Source organism: Mauremys mutica, chromosome 3 (genome assembly GCF_020497125.1).
Source record: "Mauremys mutica isolate MM-2020 ecotype Southern chromosome 3, ASM2049712v1, whole genome shotgun sequence".
NCBI lineage: Eukaryota > Metazoa > Chordata > Testudines > Geoemydidae > Mauremys > Mauremys mutica.
The window spans coordinates 144,464,300-144,490,525 of record NC_059074.1 but is presented as its reverse complement, the minus strand read 5'-3'; the positions used below and the strand labels follow the sequence as shown (position 1 = coordinate 144,490,525).

The 26,226-nt window shown below is 39.9% G+C and overlaps 1 protein-coding gene and 1 long non-coding RNA gene across 3 annotated transcripts in view; one reads left to right on the top strand and one right to left on the bottom strand.

The window, feature by feature from the left end:
• The window catches only part of CRIM1 (cysteine rich transmembrane BMP regulator 1), a 320,862-nt gene that overhangs the window by 42,412 nt on the left and 252,224 nt on the right, over positions 1 to 26,226 (bottom strand). The window contains exons 9-10 of one of the 2 annotated variants that reach the window (XM_045011826.1): positions 25,248 to 25,404; positions 9,714 to 9,835 (exon numbers count right to left, since the gene is read on the bottom strand). The exons of the other annotated variant lie outside the window; for it this stretch is intronic. Coding sequence (XP_044867761.1) covers positions 9,714 to 9,835; positions 25,248 to 25,404 — 279 coding nt within the window. The remainder of the gene's footprint in view (positions 1 to 9,713; positions 9,836 to 25,247; positions 25,405 to 26,226) is intronic. 2 annotated transcript variants of the gene reach the window in all.
• Positions 568 to 25,865, top strand: LOC123367521. Its single transcript, XR_006578509.1, has 3 exons — positions 568 to 624; positions 24,672 to 24,786; positions 25,300 to 25,865. It is a non-coding gene; the product is annotated as an uncharacterized LOC123367521 (long non-coding RNA).

The window sequence follows — 26,226 nt, the reverse complement described above, 5'->3', positions numbered from 1 at the left end:
CTGCCACGGCGATGCAGAGACATGGGTCCAAGTCACCTGGTACTGAATACCCCTCCTCCCCTTTTGGAATGCCACTGGTTTTCCACTAGAAGACAAGAGTTCCCGCCTTACACAAGAGCTATATGAGGCATGGGAGTGACATCATCATGGTCCTCTTCTGCCTCCCCACCCAAAGAGACACTGAAAAAACACCTGGAAGCAAAAACTGAACTGAGGGGAGGAGGATAGAACCCAAGCTGGAAGGGCATCTAGCTTGTGAGTAATAATACCTGAGGTCTCAAGAGACCAGTGCAGCTGCCTTTCAAGACTTTCTGTAATCTGCCTGCAACAATATCTAAGGCAGGGGTCTCAAACATGCGGCCCGCGGAGCTCCCCAGGCTCCTCCGCCCCTCTCCTGGAGCCTCAGCGTCTCCGGCGGGGCCTCTGAGCCCCGCCCCGCTCAGAGCCGCGTGGTGAAGGGGCGGGGCTGGGAGCTCCAACGGGGCCTGAGCCCCGCCCCGCTCAGAGCGGCGTGGGGAGGGGGCGGGGCAGCTGCCTCCGCTCGGCGTGGAGCTCACAGCCCCGCCCCCTCACCACGCGGCTCTGAGCGGGACGGAGCTCAGGCCTCGCCGGAGACGCGCTCGGGTAAGGGGGGGGGAGAAGCGGGACCCGCCGGGGCCGGGCCGGGGGAAGGGAAGCGGGACCCGCCGGGGCTGGGCTGGAGGGGGGGGGAAGGGAAGCGAGACCTGCCGGGGCCGGGCCCGAACCCGGGCCGTGGGGGGGGGGAAGGGAAGCGAGACCCGCCGGGCCGGGGGGTGGGGGAGGGAAGCGGGACCCGCCGGGGCCGGGCCGGGGGAAGGGAAGCGGGACTGGCCGGGCTGGGGGGGGGGAAGGGAAGCGAGACCGGCCGGGGCTGGGCCGGGCCGGGCCGGGCCGGGGGGCATGGGCGGCAGGTTATATACTTGTGTGGGGCCCGGGCCCCAGCAATATTCAGGGCTGGACGCCCTGCTCCAGCAATAGTTGGAGCTGGGTCTCTTCGCGCCCCCCCCCCCCGGTCCTGCCTGGATCGGCCCCGGCCACCGCAGGTCTCCCCCCGCCGCCGCGACCCTGCCTGGAGCAGGTCCCAGCCCCCGCCTGCCACCCCCCCTCCGCGTGTTCCCCCCCCTCCGCCGCGTTGTGTTGCGTCCCTGCCTGACAGAACGCAGCGCGCCTCTCCCCTGCCTGCTGCCCGGAGGGCTCCCAGCAGATTTGCTGTCTGCTGCCGCAGGGTCCTAGTGCCTGCCCTCCGCCAGTACTGGCAAGGCAGGCTGCCCTTACCCTGAGCCTCTCCAACCCCAAACCCTCAGCCCCAGCCAGAGCCCTCATTCCCCCCGCAGCCTAATCCTCAGCCCCAGCCCTGGGCACCCCCACATCATGAACCCCTCATCCCCCTGCACCCTAATCCTCAGCCCCAGCCAGAGCCCTCATTCCCCCCGCAGCCTAATCCTCAGCCCCAGCCCTGAGCACCCCCACATCATGAACCCCTCACCCCCCTGCACCCTAATCCTCAGCCCCAGCCAGAGCCCTCATCCCCCCACACCCTAATCCTCTGCCCCAGCCCTGAGCGCCCCCACATCATGAACCCCTCATCCCCCCGCACCCTAATCCTCTGCTCCAGCCCTGAGCGCCCCCACATCATGAACCCCTCATCCACAGCCCTCACCCCACACTCCAAACCTCTTCCCTAGCCCTGAGCCCCCTCGCATCATGAACCCCTCATCCACAGCCCTCACCCCACAGCCCAACCCTCTTCCCTAGCCCTGAGCCCCCTCCTGCATCATGTACCCCTCACCCTCAGCCCCACAGCCCTCACCCCTGCACTCCCTCCTATCCCCAAACTCCGGCCCAAAGCCTGCACCCCCCCCCCCTGCCGCAGCCTGGAGCCTGCATCGAGCACAGAGCCTGCATCCAGACCCCCTCCCCCACCCAAACTCCCTCCCAGAGCCTTAGGCAGTAAATCTAAGTGCGTGTTTTGTCCTTTGAGTGAGGTGCATTACTGAGTGTATATATTTATTAAAACTGCGCGCGCTTAGGGGAGGAGGTGGAGAAGAGACAGGGCAGGGGCGGGGCCTCATGGAAGGGGTGGATTGGGGGTGGGGCCAGGGGCAGCAAGGGGGCGTGTCAGTGATGCGGCCCTCGGGCCAATGCACTAGTCCTCATGCGGCCCTCGGGGTCATTTGAGTTTGAGACCCCTGATCTAAGGTGAGAAATTCTATTTGTAACCAATTTCTTTAATGAACCTAGCTTAGTTTGCGTGTTTGGTTTCATTTGTTTAGTAATCTGCTTTGTTCTGTTTGTTATCTCTTATTTTCACTTAAAATCCACCTCTGGTAGTTAATACACTTATTTCTTGTTTCTTATGCAATTTCTAACTGGGCAGGCAAGAAGTGTGCACATCTCTCTTCACATTGAGGAGGAGGGTGGATTTTTATAAGCTTGCGCTCTGCAGATTTTTCTATATAGCACAAGAGTGTTATTTTGGGTTCCTCCCCCAAAAAGGGGTGTGCACGTGAGTTCTGGGGGAGTCCTCTCACACAGAGCTGACTTCAGTCTATGTCTGCAGTGGGGTGTGGCCCTACCTGTGTGCTGCAAGAGGCCAGAGCGCCTAATTCAGCAAAGCAGGGAAAGGGAACCCAGGCTGATTGAGCATGGGAGGCTTAGTTAAACCCCAGCACATCAGGTGGCATCCCAGAAGTGTGTGTGGGGGGGTGTCTAACCAGTCACAATATGGTTAAACATTTAACTGGGGAACTAGGGGTGCTGCAGCACCCCCACATTTTACATGAGGCCCCTGGCTGCCGGCCCCCGTGCCCCAGGACCCTCCCAGCTGCCAGCCCCCAGGGCAGCAGTAGAGTCCTGGGCTCCAGCCGGCAGCGGAATTTAATCGTTAACCAAACCCAGTAAGACTGATGCTTATTAGTTAAACTTTTATATCCCTAAAAGCTTCATGTACCTAGCTTGTTGGGGGGTGTGGGCTGATGCTCCAGTGCTGCTGATGTTGGAGATTGGAATACCCTGACAATGCAGCAGCTAAAATGACAACTCACCAGCTGCTAATCCAATCACGCCAGTGTGGTCATTCACTCTCCCTTGAGCTAGGCTAGTTCTAGTGTATTGACTGTTGCAGTGAAGACAACCCTTCCGAGTGGTCTGTCATATCAAACTCAAATCTATACAACTACTTCTCCTTGTACATTGCTGTATCTCAATAATGACTGCTGACAACTCTAGTATATTTACAATTGGATCTTTGCAGATTAGATATTACATTTTTGTATGATGTACTGCTGTGCATTTTTAATTATTTTTTTGCCAAATTATTAAAAATTTGAGTAACCCCTCCTGAAAATAAAACTTTTGCAACAAGATTCAGTGGGATTTTTAATTTGCTGGCACACCTCTGGGATAACAGTAACCCCCAGCTCACAACTACACCAAAACCTGTTATAGTGTCCTATAAATTTAAACCTGTGAGATCTGCATCACGCTTTAAACACACACAGTAACTTCTTTATTGTGTTTAAGTCACTTAGCTTCTTTGCAGATAACAGTACTGAAATTACCACCCCAACATGTTCCCTTCCTCAAACTTACACTTAATTACTCAAATTTACTCTTAAGAAATTAAAGCTTCTTTTGCTTGGAATCCAACAGATCCTTAGATGGGTACATGGCTATATTTACCCTGGCTCTGTGTACAGTTTCGGGACTGCTTTAGTTGAGCAATGTTGTCTGATTAACCCAGCTATTCAGGTATAGTAATTTGCAATATGTATGAAGCCAGAGGCTTCAACAGGAAGAAAATGGGCACAAATCTAGAGTAATCATAGCAGCAATGACAGAAGTAATTTGCTGTGTGTAAGGGTAGATTGGAACACGCTTCTTTTCCCTTGTTATCAACTGCCGAGTTAACTGCTATCTCACTTTGGAGAGAAAGGCAACAGATTTTGTTGAAGGACACACTATAGGGCTGTCAGTTAGCTTAGGATGCCTGGGTATTAAATAGTACCATAAGACATAGTGTCAGTGACACTACATCTGCCAGCATCTGAGGCACCAGTAGGCATCCTCCAATATGTGCTTGATTGGGAAAGAATGATTTATTCTACTGTCCAGAAGCACCATCAAACCACTCATTTGCTGTACCATTCCCTGCCCTCCTTTACAGTAATACATGATTTATATGTACTCAGATAAGAGGACATAATAAAGCAGAAGTATTAAGGAGGTCTTTGCTGTCTCCATCATACTGACTGATGCCTTATTCAAACTGCATATTGCATAACATGGATCAGAATAATTGAAAATCCAAATAGGGCATCTTTCTCCCTTCAAATGTCCGTTGTGACATCCTTGCTCTAATCAGCCTTTTGCTGTGATACTTTATGTCAATGGCTAATACCTCCATCATTAGTTAGCACCATGTAACAAAGCGGGGCAAATACTTGGTCTACATTTTGCTGATCTTTGTCATGAAATTGCCCTAAGTACTACAGGATCATGTTTAACATGTTCTCTGTCTTTGAAAATGGTGAAAATAGACTTGTGTGTGTGCAAAAGAACTTTTCTATGGAAATCTTTTCCAGTGACAGGTGGTCATTTGAAATATATTACATACATTTTTGCATGGTTTTCTCTGAAAAAGGCACATAAAAATAATGTGTGAAATAAGCTCAAGTTTTTCACATCTGTATTTTGCTATTCAGTGTCTTGTCTGAAAAAACAGAAAACTAAACAAACTGTATGTTTCTTGTATCTATTTTCCCTAGCTAGCTATATTGTTAAAGTGATTTAATTCCAGGAAGATCAATAGCAGCAGTATTCTTTTTAATGAACACGGCCACTGAAAATGAATATGTATTATTCAATTTTTCGGAGTGAACTTTAATCATACATGAGATGATTATGATCTGCGCATGTAAACTTGTTCCATTAGCAAAAAAAATTCACTAGAATAGAATTCAGTGGTAGTCTTTTGTTTAAAAAAAGGGAAAAAGGAAAAAAATGACACTTTTCAAAGTTGTGTGATATCAAGAAAAACCAGCAAATGAAACAGACACTCATTACTCAAGTTATAACCTACAGGACAGTCCACTGTTTTGTATTTTAGGCCACTTAACTATTTAACAAGATTAGATCTCATACATGGTAAATAAAAATAGAAAATCTAGAATGTATAGTTCCAGATTTGTGAAGTTGATTATAGATCTTTTTTTAAAAAAAGATAAGTCTCCAAGTATTCTGGAATTCTATGTCCTAGGAATTTCTCAGAATTGTACTCCTGAATCTAACCTTTTACAAAGAAAAAATGTTTTAACTCTTATAGTTGTGAAGATAGATTTCCAAATGTGAACTAAGTTTAAACTGACGAACTGTCGACATGAGTATGCAACCAGTCAAACAGTAGCTCTAAAAGACTCCTGATTATCTCAATGAGGTGTTGACTCTGAGACCTAATGACATCTTAAATAATAAATAAATAATAATAATAATAATAAACACTGTTACTCTTTCATTGCCCACCATTTTGGCTTAAACATTCAGCTACATTAATGTGCTTAACTATAATTTTAGCTGCACTTGCAGATACAGGAATAGGAACTAGTGGTGCCGCTGGTTGCTGTCAAAGGTTGCTAGGATTGGGAAAGAAGAAATCAAGTTCTCCTCTATGGCAAAAACGCAACTGCCTCTTGGTGCTCCAAAACCAAAGTGCTTTCCATGCCTACCTTAGAGCCAAAAACCAAACTGTCTCTTACACAGCTGCCAAAATCTACATCTTCCCCAATACAATGTTTACAGTACAAAGTTGCATTACAAATAAAAATCATGTGGCACATTAAACATCTAGGAGCAGCATGACAATGGAATTTAACATAATTAAATAGCACAAGAAATACTTTATTGATTGTTATCATTCATTTTCCACAGTGAATGCAATAAAACTCTCTATTATTAAATGTACTTGAAGTAGCCACAGGTATTTTAGTCTGCTGCACTGGAGTGCTGAATAATTTAAGCTTAGTTTGCTACAGAGTATGCAGGGTTCTTAATCATCCAAGAAACATGGAATTTGTTAGGTTTTTTAAAAAAGGAAAATAGATAGGCAGTTAAGAATTCATCTTTTCAAAAACTTGTCTACCATAAGGTGATATGCACCCTTACACAGTGCTTGCTGCCTATAGTAACGTATCACCACCATTTAAGGATGTTACAAAGGGTAACAGTAGTTAATCCACATGCTACATGGCATAGTACAAGGCCTACAGATCACTCAAGAATTATTGCCTGCCTCACTAAAGGTAGCCTATTAAAAGGGGACATGTTGGACAGAGTTACACTGGGCTCAAGCCCTATTCTACATTGGCACAGAGATAGGCTGAGTGTCCTTCTAGGTGTTTGCCAACCCGAATTTCTATGACTCTGCTGCATCTGAAAATTACCGGTATAAGGGTCAAAAAAACTTGACATACACAGACATGTTTGTATTAGAAAATGTAGCTGAACAAGTATACATGAACATATACAGTGGTGTAACTGTACCTCCTTGTTTAAGCCATCTTTGGTTAACCAAAAGACCTGATTAACAAAAGAATGGTTTTACTGTGTCTCACCAGGTTGTGCAGGTATCTGGAATGCCTGAGATCATAGTTCCTTTAAAGCTAGCTGGCCAACTACCTCCAAGTTTCATATAAAATCCTGTTTATCTGAAGATTTCTGATGTCCCCAAGTCCTTTAAATAAATGAGATTGTGCTCAGGACTGGTATAGCACAAGCTATACTTTTACAGCTGGAGGAATGGCCTGGATGGACATGGGAAATTTAATTGCACAAACTAGCCTTTATTTAAGTGCTAAAACACAGTTTAAACCTATTTAGATATGTAACTCTTGCAGCTGTTACAATGTTAAGAAAGTTAATATAAAAGTAAATTTTGTGCACATGTAAATCCCAAAGTAAAAATTGCTGTGTGACTAACACTCATACTTCAGGGTTGTGTGAATGCAGCCTGAGTAAACGCTAACGACTGATGAAAAGCGCAACTATTTAAAACAGTTCGTTAGAGCAGCATGCATATACTCATGTGTAGAGCGAGATGCCGGGAGAAAAGCACAGACTGTAGGACATTTACATTTTTACTGCTGACATTTATTTATTAATAATAACTGATATAGACCATGTATCAGCATGTGCTGGCCTCAAGAAAGAAGATCACATGGTCCCCACAGCCTGTTCACAGGTTGAGCCCCAGAATGACATTGAGCATTGTAGTCTGGGTAGAAGTGCATGGTGGGAAAGGGGACAGGGCTGTAGAAAAGCCCCAGTAATACACATCAGGAAAGAGGCAAAATTGGCAGTGGTTTTCACTATGGAGGGAGCTTGTATGGTGGTAGAGAGTCCAGGAGATGGAAGTCCTGGAAGAAAATTTCAGACAGGCCTAAGAGGAGGGATAAGAGGCAGGTGAATAGAAGGGTAAGCAAGCCACAGCTGACAAAGAAGATATGCATAAAGCTAAGTAAATTACCCAGATGAGGTAAGAAAACTGAGGCAGTGGCCATATGTGGCAACAGAAAATTAAGCCATAGGTTTGTATGGTGCTTTGGAAATTTGAAAAATACGTGGTCCCCGCTCAAAGAATTTACAGCCTAAATTAGCCAAACCTATGACAAAATATAAAGACAGATAAAACGTATAGGGAAAGGAAGGACAACAATTAAAACACAGTAAAATAATCTGAGTCCTATTATTCTATATACATATTCACAGTGAGCGAATAATGTATGTTCTAATATATTTAAACAGCATTTGAGATACGACAAGAATGGTAGAGTAGAAATAGGTTTTGAAGAGAGATTGGAAAGCATGAGGATGCTGGGTGCAAAAGAAGAGGGCTGTTCCAGCTATAGAGAAATCAGTGGGAAAAAAGTCATAATGATGAGAGTTGTAAGAGGTGAAAAGTAGAGTAATGAGGTGTGAAGAGTGGGCAGAGACCAGGAGGAAAGTTGTAGAGCCACAGGAGATGAGATGTAGGCAGGCGCAGAGCTCTTGCAGAGCCTCAACAGTGAGAGTCAGGCATTTCACCATGCCAACCCCAGCTCATTTCCTTTCACCAACTTCCTGTCTCTTCCTGCATAAAACAAACTCCTCAGCCTCATTTTTAAGGAGTGAGAAATGGTTACCATTTTAGCTGCTGAACACTGGATATATTAAAGATGGGAAAGAAAGAAGTTATAGCAGTCGAGGCAATATAAGAACATGGTCTTGACTGTGGAGAAGGAAAGGGAAGAATAGATTTTACAAACATTATTGAAGGAAAAGCAGTAAGATATAGTGAGTGCTTTGTTATAGGAGAAAAAGATAGAGTAGAGTTATAGATAACCCAGAAAATATAACTTTGAGAAAATGGAGTTTTTAACGGTGATGGAGAAAGCAAGGACAGAAGAGTCATTAGGAGGCTATATAAGAAGTATAGTTTAGTGTTAACATGTTTAGTTTAAGAAACTGCAGGACATTCTTGAAGAGAAGAGACAGGAAGTGATGCACACCTGGAGAGAGGAGGTGGAGAGGCACATAAGCGGTGTCAGAATAGAGGTAATAGAATACCATGAGCGTGTACGAGGCTAGTAGCACTGTTTAACACTGATTAACATTTGTATTGTTCACTAAAGAGAAGTTTAAATATCTTATCTCAATTACATTTTGCAAAATTGTTAAGTGATTAGAGATATTATGTGTTAATATTGTTGAAATAAATCCCAGCTGTTTATTAATATAGAACTGTTTAGCTATTATAAAACTATATGGATCATATTGTACATAGCCAATAGGAAGGAACATAAAAAGTCCCCAAAAGTTAAGTCAAAGCTTGTGCATTATTGCCAAGCTTTGACCCCGTTTATTGTGACTCGAAGGAAAACTGAAGTTAAGGAAACTATTTTCCTTAAGTTTTCTTCTACAGACATGAGAAGTAAACTTATAAAAGTAAAAGCTTTTAAGAATCATATATTTTAATAAATACTTATTTGTTAATTTTACTTAACCAACCAAAAGTCTCTAAGAACTTGTTGGACGTAGAGGGATGAAATAGCAAATTATTTTGATAATACTTAAGATTAAATGTATTTAAACAGGATCAGAAAAAAATAACATTCACCTAGCTACCAAGCAACCTACAGCTCAGTTGAAATAATAATACTTAGCACTTATATAATGTTTTATACATTCAAAGCAACATACAAATACTGATGCAATAATGTATATTGAATTGGGTCAGGTGGAAGTAAAATGAAATATTTAAAAGACTTTAAATATAGATTTAAAGAACACATATTCCAGTGGAGGAAGCAAAGAGAAATTCAGTTTTCTCAGGCTTATTAAGGACCTGATAGAAATCCTACTAAAGTTAATCAACTGACTCTGACTGACTTCTCAACGGAAGATGGATTGGGGTCTAAAATGTCAAAAGAACTGCGTGATGTGTACCTTTACTAGGCTGACATTAAAAACACAAAAACTACAAATGGTAACAAAGCCCTACTATACAGGGTCCTCCCCTACAGAAAATGAAATTGACTACCACCGTTTGAGTTACCAAGTTGCAAGTCTTATTAATATTATGTACTACTCCTTTCCATTTCTCCTAGCTTCTAATTGCTTTGAAATAAACATAGATATGGAGGTAATGCATTCACACCTACCTCTGCACTTACAGAGAAGACAACCATGATTATTCTGCTGGAAGCCCATTGGACAGATCTTACCACAAGGAAGTTCTGGGCATTTCTTACAACGACAGATGTCACAGCCATGCTTGTTCTTCCTAGATGACCGAAATAATTTGTCAAAGGTCAGCAGATCACTTTAAATGTCTGATTAAAAAATGCCCATGATCTTCAGAGCAAAGGCTTCCCCTGAAGTGACTAAGTAAAAAAAATTCCCTTAATTGTAATTCTTGTACTCAAAGATGGTAAGGGGTAAATAGATCTCCACTCTTGGCTTGTGCTCCCTCTGTGTGACTGGCAGAAACACCCTATTTAAATTTCAAGCTATTAGGCCACCTCATTTGCCTGGTACATTTAAGTGCTGATGAGCCAGCACTGCTTTTGACAATCAGTTCTTTTTTCAGGTGAAAGAATAATAGAGTAGATATAATAGAACATCTCCAAATCTGTGAAGAAGATAGAAGGGTAAGTGGGGATCTATTATAATCACTATCTTCCGAGAACAAAAATTACAAGTAATTTTTTTTCTCCAATAATATACAGTAGATCTCCACTCATGTAAAATACTCCAAGGATGTAACAGAAAACTTATTTGAACTATAAGATGCGGAATGCCAATAACCAAGCGGTAAAGGCAATGAATGCATAGTTACACATTTTTTAATACAGAAAGATAGGATATCTTTGTGAAGATACATAATATAGAAGCTAAGTACAGAAACATTTTCTCACCTTCCAGATAAATACATTGAAACAAGCAAGAGAATTGGGTTTTTTTTATAATCACAAACCAAGTTCTGTAACACTGGTAATGCTAATCAATACAGTGTTATGAAAAATAGTTCTTGTCAAACAAACTTGTTACTGTTTTTTGATATCATGTTTTATTATTAAATCTATTTACACTACACAAAATCAATGCAGACTATATTAAGTGGATTAAAAACTGGTTAATGGATAAATTGCAAAAAGTTGAATAAATTGGAACAATTTACCTTGGGATTTGGTGAATTCCCCATCACTTGAAGTCTTTAAATGAAGACTAGATATCTTTCTAATAGATATGCTACAGCTCAAACCGAAGTTATGGTCTCATAGTATTACAGTGAAATGATACCGCTCCATAGATAAAGCTGGAACTAATTAACCAATCTTAGCCCACTAACTTTGCCAAAACTAAATCAATACACCGGAAATTTCCTAAATGTGGTCATCTAAGGAATGAGAATCTATAAATAATGTTTTGGGGATAACTGGACAGGATGTAAGTGAAATACGAAAGTCAGAAAAATCAATCTATTTCATTTTTGTAAAACTGGTCTAACCTTTTTGGAACATTATATTTAAAAGTACAGTATTGACCCTCAAGTAGTGTTAACATGGTTGTCCTCAACAATTCAGAGATTTTTAGTTTTCAAGGTCAGAAAGAAACATTGTGACAATCTAGTCTGACCGCCTGCATAAAATTGATCATAGAACCTCCCTGAAATAATTTCTGTTTGAACTACATCATATATTTTAGAAAAACATCTAATCTTGATTGTTTGTTTTTGCCAGTGATGGAAAATCCACAACCCTTGCCCTTGGTAAGGTGTGTTAATGACTGTTGCCTTTGAATCTTTTGGGTAAGACTTGTAATATTACTTAAAATCTTACCATTAAAAATAAATATACAGTGTTAATTTAAGTTTTCATTAAAAGTGTAAGTTTGCTATCTTTGCACCATAAAGGTAGAATCTACTCTCATTTTAAAAGCTATTATTTTTATTTTCTTAAAAATCACAGAGAATTTATAATGGTCTTTTTCTCAGACATCCCACACCATTTATACTCTTATTCACCTTGCAGCCTCAAAGCCATTGGTTATCAAAACATATTGAGCTCCAGCATCTTTTCATATGCACACCTCATTCCAGGAAAGATAGTAGTTAGAATCTTAACCGCCCCAATGTCTTCCCCCACTCCCCTTGAGTGCTCAATCTTTGATTCAGTACCCCTACCAAGGGGCCTGAAAGACATGGAATGGTAAAAAAGTGGGGGAGAGAGAGAGAGACTGTGTGATGAGGAAATTGATGCAGAGAAGGTATGCAGGTAAGGAAGGCATGCAGGGCAACGAGAAGCATTAAGGTAAAGGTAAAACCATAAGGTCAGGGAATAGAGGTAAATTTTTCTTCCACTAAAACCATCCTAAAGGAGAACATGGAAAGGCAGCACTCATTTCTCCATAAATGTAACTCTTTCTGTGCCACAACACCACCTCTTTTCCATGTATCCCCACCAAGTGCAATCTTTTCAGTGCCAGAACTGAAACCTTCAAAACCCATCAAGCACAACCTTTCACTACCAGAATGAATTCCCTGCCTCCTTTCCTTTACATGCCCTATGGAGTTTCTAAGCTCTGTCAACTGAACCAGTCTGATTCAGGGAGCTTGTGAAAGGTAATTACTCCCCCCCCACCCCGGTCCAAATTTTCAACTATCAATGATTTAAAATCATGTTTGTTTTTAAAGTTCATTCTTTAAATTAAAAAAAAGATTTTGTACTTACATGTTGGTAATTCTTTATTTTCTTCTCATTTTATAATGACATGGTGGGGTAGGCAATATCTTGTACTGGACCAACTTCTGTTGGTGAGAGAAGTTTTGAACCTACACAGAGCTGCTCTTCAGGTCTGGGAAAGGAACTCCCAGCAGAACAGCAAAATGCACTACAAGGGTTAGTGGTTTACAGATTGTCGTAATAAGCCATATAGCCAGTGTTTCTGTTCAGTCCATGATTTTTGGTATCTAGCGGATATATCCCAGGCTCATCTTTTGAAAGTGCTGTGCAGGTTTCCTTTGAGGATGAAGACTGATGGAGCAATCACTCTATCTGACCTATGAAAAGTGTTCACCCACAGGTGATACAGTGTTTTTGTCTTATTTTCCTATGTAAGTTCATTTGAGAATGTAGTGATTGCCTGGTTTCATATAAATTGTTATTGGGACATTTAGTGCACTGGATGAAGTATACCACATATTGTGATAGGCACGTGTAGGATCCATGGATCGGGAAAAATGTGTTGTGGGGGGCGTTGATCATAGTAGCAGTGGAGATATGTCTGCAGGTTTTGCATCGATTGTTCTGACAGGGTCTGGTGTGCTTTGATTTGGTGGGTCCTGGTCTGTGGGGAGCTTGCTTCTGATGATGAGTTTGGAGGGTTGTTTGAAGGCCGGAAGTGGAGGTTCAGGAAACATTTCTTTCCTGATGGGGTCCCCACTGAATATGGGTTGTAGTAGTTTGATGATACCCCATCCTATGGATTCCAGTGTAGTGCAGTAGGTGTCAACTGCTGTAGGTGTGTGCAGTCAGAGTGGGCTTTTTATTTCTGTACTGCAGCAGGTTCTTTCTGCATATTTGGGTGTCCCATTCCATGATGCGATCATCCTTCTCTTGTTTGATGAAGGCAGTTCTAAATTTGTTAAAGGAATATATTCCAAACTTTCTCCTAGGAGCATATTCTGTGGTATCTGAGTGTCTGGCTGTACATAACACATTTCTTGGTGAGTTTGGTTTGGTTACTGGAGCTATGAAGATAGGTGTGGTGATCTGTGGGTTTCTTGTATATGGCTGTCTGAAGAGTTCCATTGCTGAAGCTGATTGTGGTGTTCAGGAAGTTGATGCTGGTATGAGTGTGTTCCAGAGAGAGTATAATGGACGGGTGGTGATAGTTGAAGTTGCAGTGGAAATCTATGAGGAAGTTTAAGCCTTCTGTCCAGAGGATGAAAATATCATTGCTGTACCTCAGGTAGATCACTAGTTTTGTGGTGCATTTATTCAGAAATTCTTCTTCAAGGTGGCCTATGAAGAGGCTGGCTTATTGGGGAGCCATCCTAGTACTCATAGCTGTTCCCATGGTTTGGAAAAAGTGTTTGTTGTTGAAAGGAAAATTGTTATGGGTGAGGATGAAATGAATGAGTTTGACGATGTGTTGGGGTGGATATAGGGTGGTTAGGGTTGTCCACTGTCTTGTAAATATTGGAGGCAGGCAGCTGTACCATCATTGTGAGAGATGGTGTATAGGGAAGTGACATCCATGGTGGCAAGGACAGTGTTCTGAGGGAGGTCGTTAATATTGAGGAGCTTGTGGAGGAAGTCAGCCGTGTCCTGGAGGAAGCTGGCCCTGTGTGTGGTAAGTGGCTTGAGGATGGTATCTCCGAGTCTTGATATTCCTTCAGTAAGTGTTCCGTGGCCAGATATGACGGGTCTGCCTGTATCTTGTTTGTGTATCTTCAGAAGCGTGTAGAAGGTCCCTGGGGTGGGTTCCTGGGGGATGAGTTTGTAGACTCAGAGTTGTTTGCGGAAGGATTTGATGATATCCTTAAGTTCCAGGGTAAACTGTGGTGTGGAGTTTTCTTTGAGTTCTTTGTAGTAGGTGGTGTTGGAGAGTAGTTGTCAGCCTCATTAATTTAGTCGTCATGTTTGAGGACTACAATGGCACTCCCTTTGTCTGCTGGTTTGAGCACTATGTGATGGTTAGATTTCAGGGACTGTATGGCTGTCCTCTTGGTGGTTAAGAAATAACGGTGGATGTGATGTTTGTTAACGATTTCGCAGTCAGTTTTTTTCCTGAAGCAATGTAATGATCAAGAGTGTGGTTTTGCCCACTCTGTAGTGTCCACTCAGAGGACTCTTTTTTCTTATGACTGTAGGTAGGAACTTGGTAGTTGTGAGTGGTGTCATCATTGTTGTGACAGAATGTTTTGAAGTGGAGATAGCGGAAGAATTCTTCTAGTTCTTCACATATTGGTATATCATCAGGTTCTGTGGTGAGGCACTCTACCTTGGATGGTCCCTTACAATATGTGATAACTATTTGTGCTAAACTATCTGTTCCACCTTGCATTTTGCTTTGATGAGGGGAGTTCCTTTCCCATATCTGAAGAAGAGCCATGTGTTGCTCGAAAGCTTGTCTCTCTCAACAACTGAAGCTGGTCCAATAATAGATATTACTTCACCCACCTTCTGTCTCTAATATCCTGTGACTCACACAGCTACAACTACGCTGAGTTCCCATTTTATAGTCAAATATGTTTTTTACTTGTTTCTTTAATTTCCTAATTGTTAGCAGAATTTCAGTTTTTACATAGGGAGTATTTCTACTAAGACGTTTTACCTTGAAAATGCTCTAATCTTTGATGAAAAAAAGACAGTTCCAGGGTTTCATTAACATCCTTACTCTGAGAACCATGCATACTCAAACACATTGATTAGAACATTGGCTGTGCTATATTTGCAACCAACACCACATTCCAATATGTTGAACTTCCACAAGTCAAAAAAGCTGAAGTGCTTTGACTAGGCTATACTGCTCCATGAGAGTTTGCAGTCTGAAGTCAATGAGACTGGCATTCCTTGGTGCTTTTTGCCTAAATATGGGCTTGGGAGCATAATTTAAGGTGCCTATTTTAAAAAAAATTGTTTTGCATGTCTAAAAAAGTCCACAATAACTTGGTTAATATATCAAAAGCCAAAATAACTTTTCACTGTTAACAATGAAGCAATTTTGTTTTGAAGTGACAGATTTTATGCCAGTAAATTTTTTGTTAAACTACAGTTTTAGCTTAACTTTAAGCATGAGTAGTCTCACTGAGTTTGGGGCTATTCATGTGCGTAATGATGCATACCTGTGTAATTGTTTGCAGGATCAGGACTTTAATTTTCAATATTTTGTTTTTTGCCTCCAGCAGTATTGTAAAATTCAAATAAAAGACATTACTAATAGTGGCACTTAAAAAACCCCCAACCAACCAGTGTTTATAGTTCAGTTCTTTATACTTTATTTAATCTAAAGTTGCAATAGTACAAATTTAAATTTTTTTAGAAAGCCTCAAGCTGATTTAAACAACAAACTAAACCCTAGTGATTTCAATCAACAATTTCAATCACCCCATCTTATTGAAAATAATTACTTAAGCTCCAAGACAGCTGAGACAAAAACTGTTCAGATAACACTCAGGCTGTAATTAACAACATTACAGGAAAGACATCTAGTCGAAATTTAGAGATAAGGTTACTAAAAAAAATTTACTATCGTCAACTTTACTTGATCAACTAATATAGAAAATGTTATCAATATTCATCAGAACCCACCTTACTCCCTGCCTTCACTTTGTCCCATTAATATTTTCAATAGTTAATACAATACCTGAATTCACATAGTTCATATGTAAAATCAAAGAACTAATTCCTATTCACTTCCTCTAAGCTACAGACCCCTCTCCATTCCATCTGACTGTTCACAGTGGAAAACAACATCTCACCTCTAATTCATATCCAGTACAGAAAAACCTATAATCCCAATCTATCTTTCCTCGATAAACTAAGGAACCAAACTACCCCATCCACATTATATGTATAGGGTAGAAACTACTTCTCCCTACATACCTCTAGACACAGGCCTCATATAATACCTTGTACTTCTATAGCACTTTTCATGTAAGGAGTTATAGTTCTTTAATAGCACTAATGAATTAGGGCCTGATCATGCAAGTATCTAAGCACATTTAACTACTCAATTTATGACATCCGGTACTCTATTCCACATACAACCTTTAACCCCCTTTAGATGAATGAGTACTACAATCACTGGAACATGTGGAAGCCCCTATAAAGAATACATTACATCTTCCTTTGAATTAAGTGATGAAGTCATAATGTGATAAGTTTATAAGGAATACACTGTGCAACCTTTGCTCATTTCAGTGAGCACTCAAGTTATTCCATTTAATGGCCCCATGATGCACAGGCCAAGCAGTTTCCCTGCATTGCCAGTTTACAGTCTATTTCCCTCTGTGCAGTCAATTTACACTACTTCCACTGTGTTTTGGGCTTTGTTTGTCCTCTCAAGGGGAAAACAGGATTTGAATCATAGCTACCAAATGCTTATTGAACACCTCTAGTATTTGTTATTGCCCTTCAAGTCTAACCTGTTCAGATGAAAAGGGGGTCAGAAAATTTTATGCGAAATCTTGGGCCACATCTGTAAATCAACTCTCTTTTGCATTGCTACTTTACCCTTGATTAGAGAAAAACTATGTTCTAAACAATAGAATTTCAACTGCCTTCCAGGAGAGAGAGAGAGAGAGAGAATGGAAGCTCTCCTCACCTGTTTTAATAAAAATTTAAATACTTCAGAAGCTATTTTGTTTTATTCTTTTCAATAAAAAAATTCCACAGATTTATGATCTCATGCTTGAAGTTATTTACCAAAAAATCTTTTTTTAGGCAGTCCCTCAGCATTAGATATTGCCAGTGTGCATTTTTGTGTTAACCTGATTTGGTCTTTAACTCTGCAAAACTCATGAAAATTCCTTTATTTTAGAGATCCAAAGTTTGAGAATATCATTTGCCAGCCAATTCTTCCAATTTAACATTTGACCTTTTATTCTGAATACTGAATTTCCCCAGATACTGCATGAACTTCAGTTGATTTCCTTGGACTGAATATTAATAGGAAATGCATATCTACTCTGGTTTTCCAAGAATGTATTATTAGTGGGTTAACTAATTTTAAGTGTAGTTCTACTCTGAAAATTGACTATATTTCTTGCTAGAGAGATCTGCATATTCAGAATCCTATCTGCTGACTTTACAATCACAGATCTGTTTTATTTACAAACTCACATAAGGAAATACCGCTAAAAGAGAATGTGGTGGATTCTATTCCGTCTTGTGCTTTGTCAAACGCAATTGTTCCCTAAGTTACAGTATGTGACATATGCGCAAACCTACTGAAGATTAATTGCAAAGGTGCCTTAGAGCATAAACTGTCCTGCTAAACTTTTATTATTGCTGATGATGCAGTAGCAGGAAAGAACCCAGCATAGCTCAGATTCCAGTTTGAATTGGCAGGTCTGACAATCAGAAAAAAGGATATTTTTACTTGTATAATGAGCACATTTGATCTGCAAGTCATTGGCATGATAAGGGATTTGCACGATTACAAGCATTTTTTAGAGTGAAACCATAGTTTTAAGTATTTTGATATTTTGAAGAAACACATCGTCCCCTGTATTGGTAGCTTTTGTGAAAAGGATTTTTATCACAGCCTGAGACATTAACTTCCAATCTAGCCTCCATAGCAAAATTGTATGTGCAACATTTAAAATAATTTGATATAACCTCAGATTGGACATCCTTAATTTAGCTTTTTTCTAATGCTAATTCATTTGAGTCATGGTTTATGGTTTACACAGCTAAATGGAAAAAATAATTCTCAATAATTAATAATAAAATGAGGTGGTTTTAACTGGAGAGTTTGTAATAGTAAACTGTTATCTGCATATACAGAAAAACAACAGCAGCATTAGAAGGGCCATTGGTTTGAGCAGAGCAAATCTAGGCCTAGTTTCAGGGAGGGAAAACCCTGAAGGAGACAATTAAAGTGTATCCAAGTTAAAAAAGAAAACAAACAAAACCAGCAAAACAAAAGGTAACCACTGTAAAGGAAACAATATAAGAAATACCCACATTAAATACGGAATGCCAAGCCTGGAACTGCTAAACAAAAGGAAGGATGCAATTTTAATTTACTATCTAAGACCAAGAGAAAGGACAAAGCTAACAATCTAATGACTAGGAATAAAAATGAATAAAATACTTGCAAAACTTTAGCATTTAAACAGCAGAGCTGCATGTACAGGGCTCAATAGGGGCTTTTGTAAGATATGTCTACACTGCAGCTAGGAGCATGCTTCCTGGCTTGAGTAGACAGACATGCTAGCTCTGTTCAAGCTAGTGCGCTACAAATAGCAGCACAGCCAGGGGTAACATTGGTGGCGGATCAGCATAGCTACCTGAGTATCTACCTAGAATGTCCAGGTGGGTAGGCTGAGCTGCTGTCTCAACTATACTATTTGTAGATTGCTAGCTCAAGCAGAGCTAGCATGTGCCTGTCTACCCATAGTAGAAAGCATGCTGCCAGCTGCAGGACAGACAAATGCATAGAGGCAGTGCAGAAGTGCATTGTTGCAGCAAGTATTCCAGGAGACTTTGTGCCTCAGGCAAACGCAATGTTTCCTGGAATATCAGTGGATCACAAAACACTACTGATGGGTCTGTCAAGGTACTTCTGTAGCTCTCATCAGTGTAGTATCTCTGTGCCTCAAAAAACATCAACATTTTTATCCTTACTAAATCTTTGTGAGGCAGGGAAGTATTATATCCATTTTTTAAAATGTAGAATTGAGCACAGAAAGATTAAGTGATTTGCATAAGGTCACACAAGAAGTCTGCAACAGGTGGGAACTGAATCCAGATCTCCTGAGTCCCAGTTAATTCTCTTAACTCTGAGATCATCCTTCCTCCACTGATCCCTTCTTTAGGGTACAACCTGTGCTCCCCCCTGTAGAGTTAGCACCCTGACTTGTGAAGAGGCGGATAGGGGCCATGATCCTGCACTTCCCCATTCCCTTTGAGTTGTTCTATGCCACTGTGGACACTAGAGTCACACTGTTTAAGTTTGGAGAAGTGCAACATTAGACACAGGTTCGGCACAGGGTGCAAAACGTGTGGAAGACTCCTCATGACCTCCTCCTCCTTTGTGTATCTTCACGGAATTGGGCAAAGTCAGAAAACACCTTCTCTCGTCATGACAAAATACTATCACCTGTACCTGAATACTAAAATGTTCTACCAAGAGATAGTGGAATAACAAGGTCTAGATTAGAAAAATGAGGGTCTGGGAAATTTCAAAACAAAATTCATCAGGGGACTTACTTTTTTCTTTTCATCAAGCCTTCAGCTGATTTATTTGGCCCTGATCTACACTACATCAATTCTGACACAGAAGTACCTAGAATAAAATATCCTTTTGCAATTGATGGTATGGGTTTAAATGGCATTTTTGTCAAAGAGGGACTGGATTTTCATGTGAATTATTTTTGACAGAGCTGTACTCAAGTGCATGCTTGAAGGGGGAAATTAGTGAACTGTCCTACAACATAATTTTGATGATCCGTGATTAAAGGTTACTGGGAATTGTGGGAAGTATTATTCTTCTTACAGGGTGATCTTCTATGGTAGAAACTGGCTGATTAAACAAGCCTTTAAAAATCCCTAAAGTTCTTGTTGCTGAGATGGATAATGCTGAAGGCACCAAGTCCTCTGGTTCTTGGGTGGCTTCACACTCTGCTTGGGGTCGTAGGGATCTTTGAAGCTGCACTTGCTGGCATTAGCCGGATTATTAGGCACTGCATTTTGTTTATTCCTCCTCTAGTATGAAAAATATGAATACTAGATTATGGAAACTCAGAGAATTGAAGGTGGCCTTATTCTTGTTCTCTCCCATCCATTCAATTTCTACCCTTTTTCCTCAATTTCTCTACCTCTGTGTGACAGATTCTCATATTTTGCTGCACTTCTTGCAGGAGACCATAAGACCACAATGATGCATGCTTTCAAATTTCTATCCCTGCAGAAGCTGTTTTTGTTGTTGCAAGATAGGCATCAAAAGACACACTAACCAGATGTAAATACTTGTATTATGTTCTTAAAGCATTCTTCCTGCTCATGGAGGGCGTGTGTGTGTGTGTGGGGGAATTCATGGGCTTTCCTGTAGAAAGAGGAAGAATCTGTGTCCTTCCAGAAAAGAGACTTCAAAGAAATGTACGATGTTAAGATTTCTCCAGATGGCACTGACCTGATTAATCTTTTTCTGCCTCAGTCTCTTGGAGTCAGCTAGTTAGAGAGGTGAAGGTATGGACTGAGGAAAGATGGTGCTGAGAATGCCAACCTCTTTGATTAAATCAATTACTGTTTAACATTTATATAAGGTACCTTCGGTACATAATCAATGGGGCTGAACATGTTGATAGACTTGATGGCTTAGGCACAGACATCAGCATATTTTGTGTGGCCAGAGTCAGGTGCTTCAACTGATATTTGGTGAGCAAGATGCCTTGACAGGTTGTGTATGGGTCAATAGGGCTGAAATCATGCAGGAAGAAAGCATTCATTAAAATGTATAGGAGGCCAATCCATACTCTTTGACACTGGGCTCTGATTGCTATGACAGAGTAAATCTGGAGTGAGCAGAGACCCCAGGAAATCCAAGATGCTGAGGATACATGAGCGATTCAACATATATGCCAAAATATTCAGCTAAAGAAATAGACCTGTTCTTGGGGACAGGCTCCCATTTTAACTTCAAGTCATTGTTGAGTGCCACAAGGAAATTATGTCAATGATCCAACAGATCTAATGCCTTTATGTACCCCTTAATGCCAGACTTAATTCAAATGCTTTGCAAATGGTGAAGTGGCCTGTAGGGTCTATTCAACTGGTCTTACTTTTAAACAGGCAAATCTGAAGAGTCTCAATTTCCATCTGAGGTATTTAACTAGTATTTTTAAGGACTTCCAGGCTACTGTAGAGAAAGATCATATCAGATCTGATTGGCTAAGTCCCCACAATTTAAAAACACATTCTAGAGAATCTGAATCAATGAGTGTCCTGGTGTGTCCCCAGATACCATAAGGAGAAGACATTACCATTCTGACAGACATCTGCTAATCACACTTAAGGCTCTTTTTGAAGTCACTGGAATGTGCCTCAAAAAACCAAACAAATCACAACCCAGAAGAAAAAGAAGGAACGAGCCAGAGACCTGCCATGAAACTCAGCCTTAGCAAAGAGGCATCTCAATCAAATACAAGGTAGTCACGTATCAAAGACTCATCTCACAGACAAATATCTAATTTGTATGTAAACCAAAGTAACAGTAAGAAGCAGTTGAAACAATAAGAATAAAGAGAGGACTTCGCTTTTAAACAAATGAATGAACTCTCACAGAGTAAGGATGTACATGTTTACATAGCAGCAATAGTCAAAAGATGTTTCTCTGTCCTAAGCAGAAAGAAAAATGGACTGAGGAATGACTGACTATTATTCCTCGCAGCTACGCATATTCCACTCTCTGGTGTCGTGGAGTCTGGTTAAGGAAGTTACCGCCAGTCACACACTGGGAGTAAAGAACCATGAATGGAAATCTATTGCATTTACTTACCTTAGGACAACATTCACTCTTCCTAAATACCCAAGGTCCAACATCTAGAAGTTGCATAAATATGTTCATTGTGGATTTTTGTCCCTACTGTGTTTCACTCAAAACTGTAATTAAGTATCCGTTTTCCCTCCCCCCTCATAATTACTGTTTATAAAAACAAAACAAAAAGGAAAAAATACTGGATCAAATAAAACTTAATCCCATAAAGTGCTCATTACGAAAGAGTGAGTTTTTCCCAAACTCATTTTAGTGGAAAAATGTATTATACAATTATAATAAAAAGAACAGAACAGTAAAACTAGAAAATTAATATGAATAATAAAAAGTAAATAAATAAAACACACATCAATGAATAACAAGCACAATATGTGGCATTTCAGAATAACTATGATAAATATTTCCAGAACTCACAATAGTATACAGTTTTAAACACTGCAATATATGATCCAAGGTTAGGATTATTAGTGAAATAAAATAAATTAAATTGAAGGTAGAAGTATTTTATAAAGGAAAAGGTATAAAGAGAAGCTAGCTTGATTGTCTTAGATACTCCACAGCAAAAATCAAGAAAGAGTCAATTGGGGAAAAAGCAAACAAACAAAAATTTAGGTCTTGGCTCAGGAAAGCACTTATGTATGAGCATAAGTGCTTTCCTGCATCAGGGCCTTAAAAGACAATGACATGCCTTTAAAATGACCATATTTTAACAATTATTCCACACTGTAGCTTTTACATTAAGAACTGGAATCACATACTTTTAGAAAGTATTATTGGTGGAGTACGGAATTTTAAAAAAATTGAGAGCTGCCCTGTAAACAAACTATGTAAACTCCACAGGTAAACATGCTATTTTATGTTGAACTATGTGAGAATGTATGTGTGTACACACAGACATGTCCACTGTATGTACAGCTTAAGTACAGTAAACTGTGGATTTATCTTTTCTGATTTTAAAATTAGTGCTGCAACAATGTTACAGCTCTTAATTTAAGAGCTATAACATGGGGAAGCTGTTAAAGCAAGGTCTAACAGCCTTGACAGTGTCCTCCTTATAGTGACATCATATTAGATTATTCTGTATAGTTCGTTATTGATTAGCAGTTATTTTTAGCTTCCTAATTACTGAATACTATCAGAGATAACAGTATTTAAACACAGCATCTGAAAATATAAATAAAAAAATCATTTATTCCATGCCAAAGTTTAAGTGTTGCTGAGCACCTGAATGTTGCAATGAAGATATTTTCTATACCATAAACAAAGTCAGATTCTGCTTTTTACTACAAATTGCAATGAAACACAAGTTTAACAACCTATTGGTTTTCATCGTTCATGGTAATGTTAAGATTTTTTTACATTTCTTTACACTAGTGGAATATTATTTGAGTTTGTACTTTTGAATTATCAACATTAAAATAAACAGATGATTCAAATATCAACTAGTGAAAATTATTCTTGTTGTGCATAACTGGTGAGAACATGTGGAATATATGGTCACATCTGGTAATTTTCAAAGCTCTCCAGAATTTTGCCCCAACTACATCTCTTCCATAATCTTTTACACGCCCCCCTCTACCCTCAGATTGCCCACATTTCCTGTCTACCTACTTGCTTTGTCTTCTTCATCCAGTGGAGACATGATGCATCCTAGTTTTGCTGCTAAATGCTTGGAACAGCCACTCACTTAATCTGCACTGTGTTCTGTTTCATTCCTACTCCCCTTGAAAAACTGCTAAATCCAACAACATTTAAAAGCAATGCTTTATGGATTATATTCAATGGTATTAGTGCACACTACTTATACTGGAATAGTTTTTTATGTGGATACCTTTAAATTACATCAGGGGGACCTAAAGCACATGGAAAGGCATCCTTTTTTAGTGTGATTTGAAATCCTAAAAAAATAAAATAAATATTGTCTTAAATGCAATTTTATGGAGGTTTTAGGAGTCCCTCCCCCCCAGTATTATATTTTACCTCCTGTGCCTTTAGAATGCATGGTCCTCAGGGCAGGAATCTGTTTTATGTTTATCGTATTTCACCATTTGTACAGCACTACGTACCTGCATAGTGCAATATGAACAAAAAAAGAGGGCAACTGCACTGATACATTCACATAAGTACACTACAACTCAGTGGTTGAATTGGGGGGTGGGGGAAGCAATCCCATAATATATATTTAAAAAAAAAAGGAGGCAGGAGGGTTGTCTGCACCAGATTTTTCATCTGGCAGCACTAAGTATTGTGAGTTTGACCCACTCATTTATACGCCCCCACCCCCTCTACAATTCTAGCATTGTAAAATTCTTTGCTGTCAGATCATGACAGAGCTGGATCTCCATTTTTCTTAAAGTCTGTGATGTGTCTCAAATGTTTGGATGATTTAGGCTGCACCATATTAAAAATGATTATTCAAAAAAGATTAAAGAAAATATGAAATACAAAGGAACTACAATGCAGTGTATAAGATTATTAAGAGAGTAGACACTATAAGGCTTAAAAGATAAGTGCCAAATTAAGTAAAAGGAGAGAAAAGGAATAAGTCAGGAACTAAAGAATTGCAAGTATAAACTGGCAAGGGTAGTAACAGTAGTGGAGTTAGCAAAATACAGTATCTGAAGGTTATATACTGTGGGTTAAAACTACCAACTTTAAGCAAGGGAAGAGTTGAATTTATGTTAGTTCCGTGTGCCTTTTTGGAAGGGGTGGAGTGCATTGGTTAAACCTTCACTGAGGACCACTGAATGTCTGCATATCAACAGTTTCTAAAAAAATCTCTTCCTATGACAAAATAATAGCCCAATTTGCTGCAGGATCCCTTCTTCCTGATGAAAAAAATACCCACCATTACTTCTTTTTAAGGAAGAGGGTGTCTTATAACATTACAGGTCTCTGTGACGCTTTGAAAAACTTCTCACAGATGAAAGACTGACTTTCCGTTAGTGTTCCACAGGAGGTAACTGGCAGAAAAGAAATGGAAGACTAGAAGAGATGATTGCTCAGGTAAGCTACTGTTATGTCATAATAAAAAGATCAACTCAAAATACAACGGGATCAACTGAGTAAAAGAAGCAAGTTATGAGATGGAGGGGATATCAGATGTTAGTGTAAAAGAAATTTTAAAAAGCAACATGAAAGGTAAATTTTATTCAGTTCTTTAAATTTTCTCTGACTGTTTAAAACTATTTTTAAAGATTCTTTTCTGCTTTTATAATTTTGTTAGTCATTTTGATTATTTGAATTTGCTTTTGGTCTGGTAATCAAATCCATTTTCACAACTTCAATTCTAGCATCCAAGTCTGCTTGAGGAATACTATACACTTAATATGTACATTCCTGCCTCTCCACATGCCTCCCATTTTTCATACAGAAAACAAACATATAAAAATAAATATTCATGGATTTTGCATATTTTATATGCACAAGGATTATGAGAAATATGCTTTCAGAATAAAAATACGTACAAGTATCCAAATGGACAGTACTTGTCACATACTATGGGTTTGCATTTCTTAGGCCTTGAACGGCACTGACAGATCTCACAGTTGTGGACATCAGTCTGGAAACCGAAGGAACAGTCCAAGGAACACCCTGATATGAGGCCAGTACACAGCTCCTCTCCTGTGAAGAACACATGCAGCTTAGCACAAAATGAAAACTGTTGTTCAGATCAGAAAAAATGTATCTATACACAGACTAAACCTTTTCCACCTTTTTACTGGTTTAACTGTTAAGACTACCAATATTTTTACCTCCCTTCCCTAATATTCCTCTACAATTCTACAGTAATGGCCCCAAACACTGCAGTTTGCAACAGAGTTACTACCGTGTTTCGGACCTGTATTGTAGACTACCATAGTGAGTGAGTGTTTTAAAAATAATTATTGGTTCCAAGCAAAAGCTTGGGAGTAGGCACCTTATATCTAGGGAGGTGCTAGGGAGACGTAAACATTCCAACGGAGTCCAACATTTATGAGTCATGCGGCCACATTAAATTCATGTCAACAAAACTTCAGTAATACCACACACTGTCTATGTTTTATTTTTGTTTAATAGATTCATGTGCAGTATAATGTATTTTATTTTGAACAGTATTAATCCAAAATAAAATTGGAGGAGCTGTTATTTATAAAGGATCTCTATTTGTTACTTACACTGTTGACTTTCACCTGTTTGAGTATTAAGACCTCCCTACTAAAAGCACATTACTACAGTGCCAAAGAGGTGACTTAAATACACCTGCTGGATTAAGTCAAAATAAAAGAGCTTGAAGATGGAGTCCCATAGCATGACTGAATAGCCTCTTTTGGGAGCAATAAAAAAAAGATAGCAGATTGAAGGAATTCAATTACATCTAGTGTAGTAATGTGAGGAAGAGGGTGTGGCTTTTATGTTCACTTTCAGCAAACCTTTATTACTTTGAGAACAACAAGTTTGCTTTTC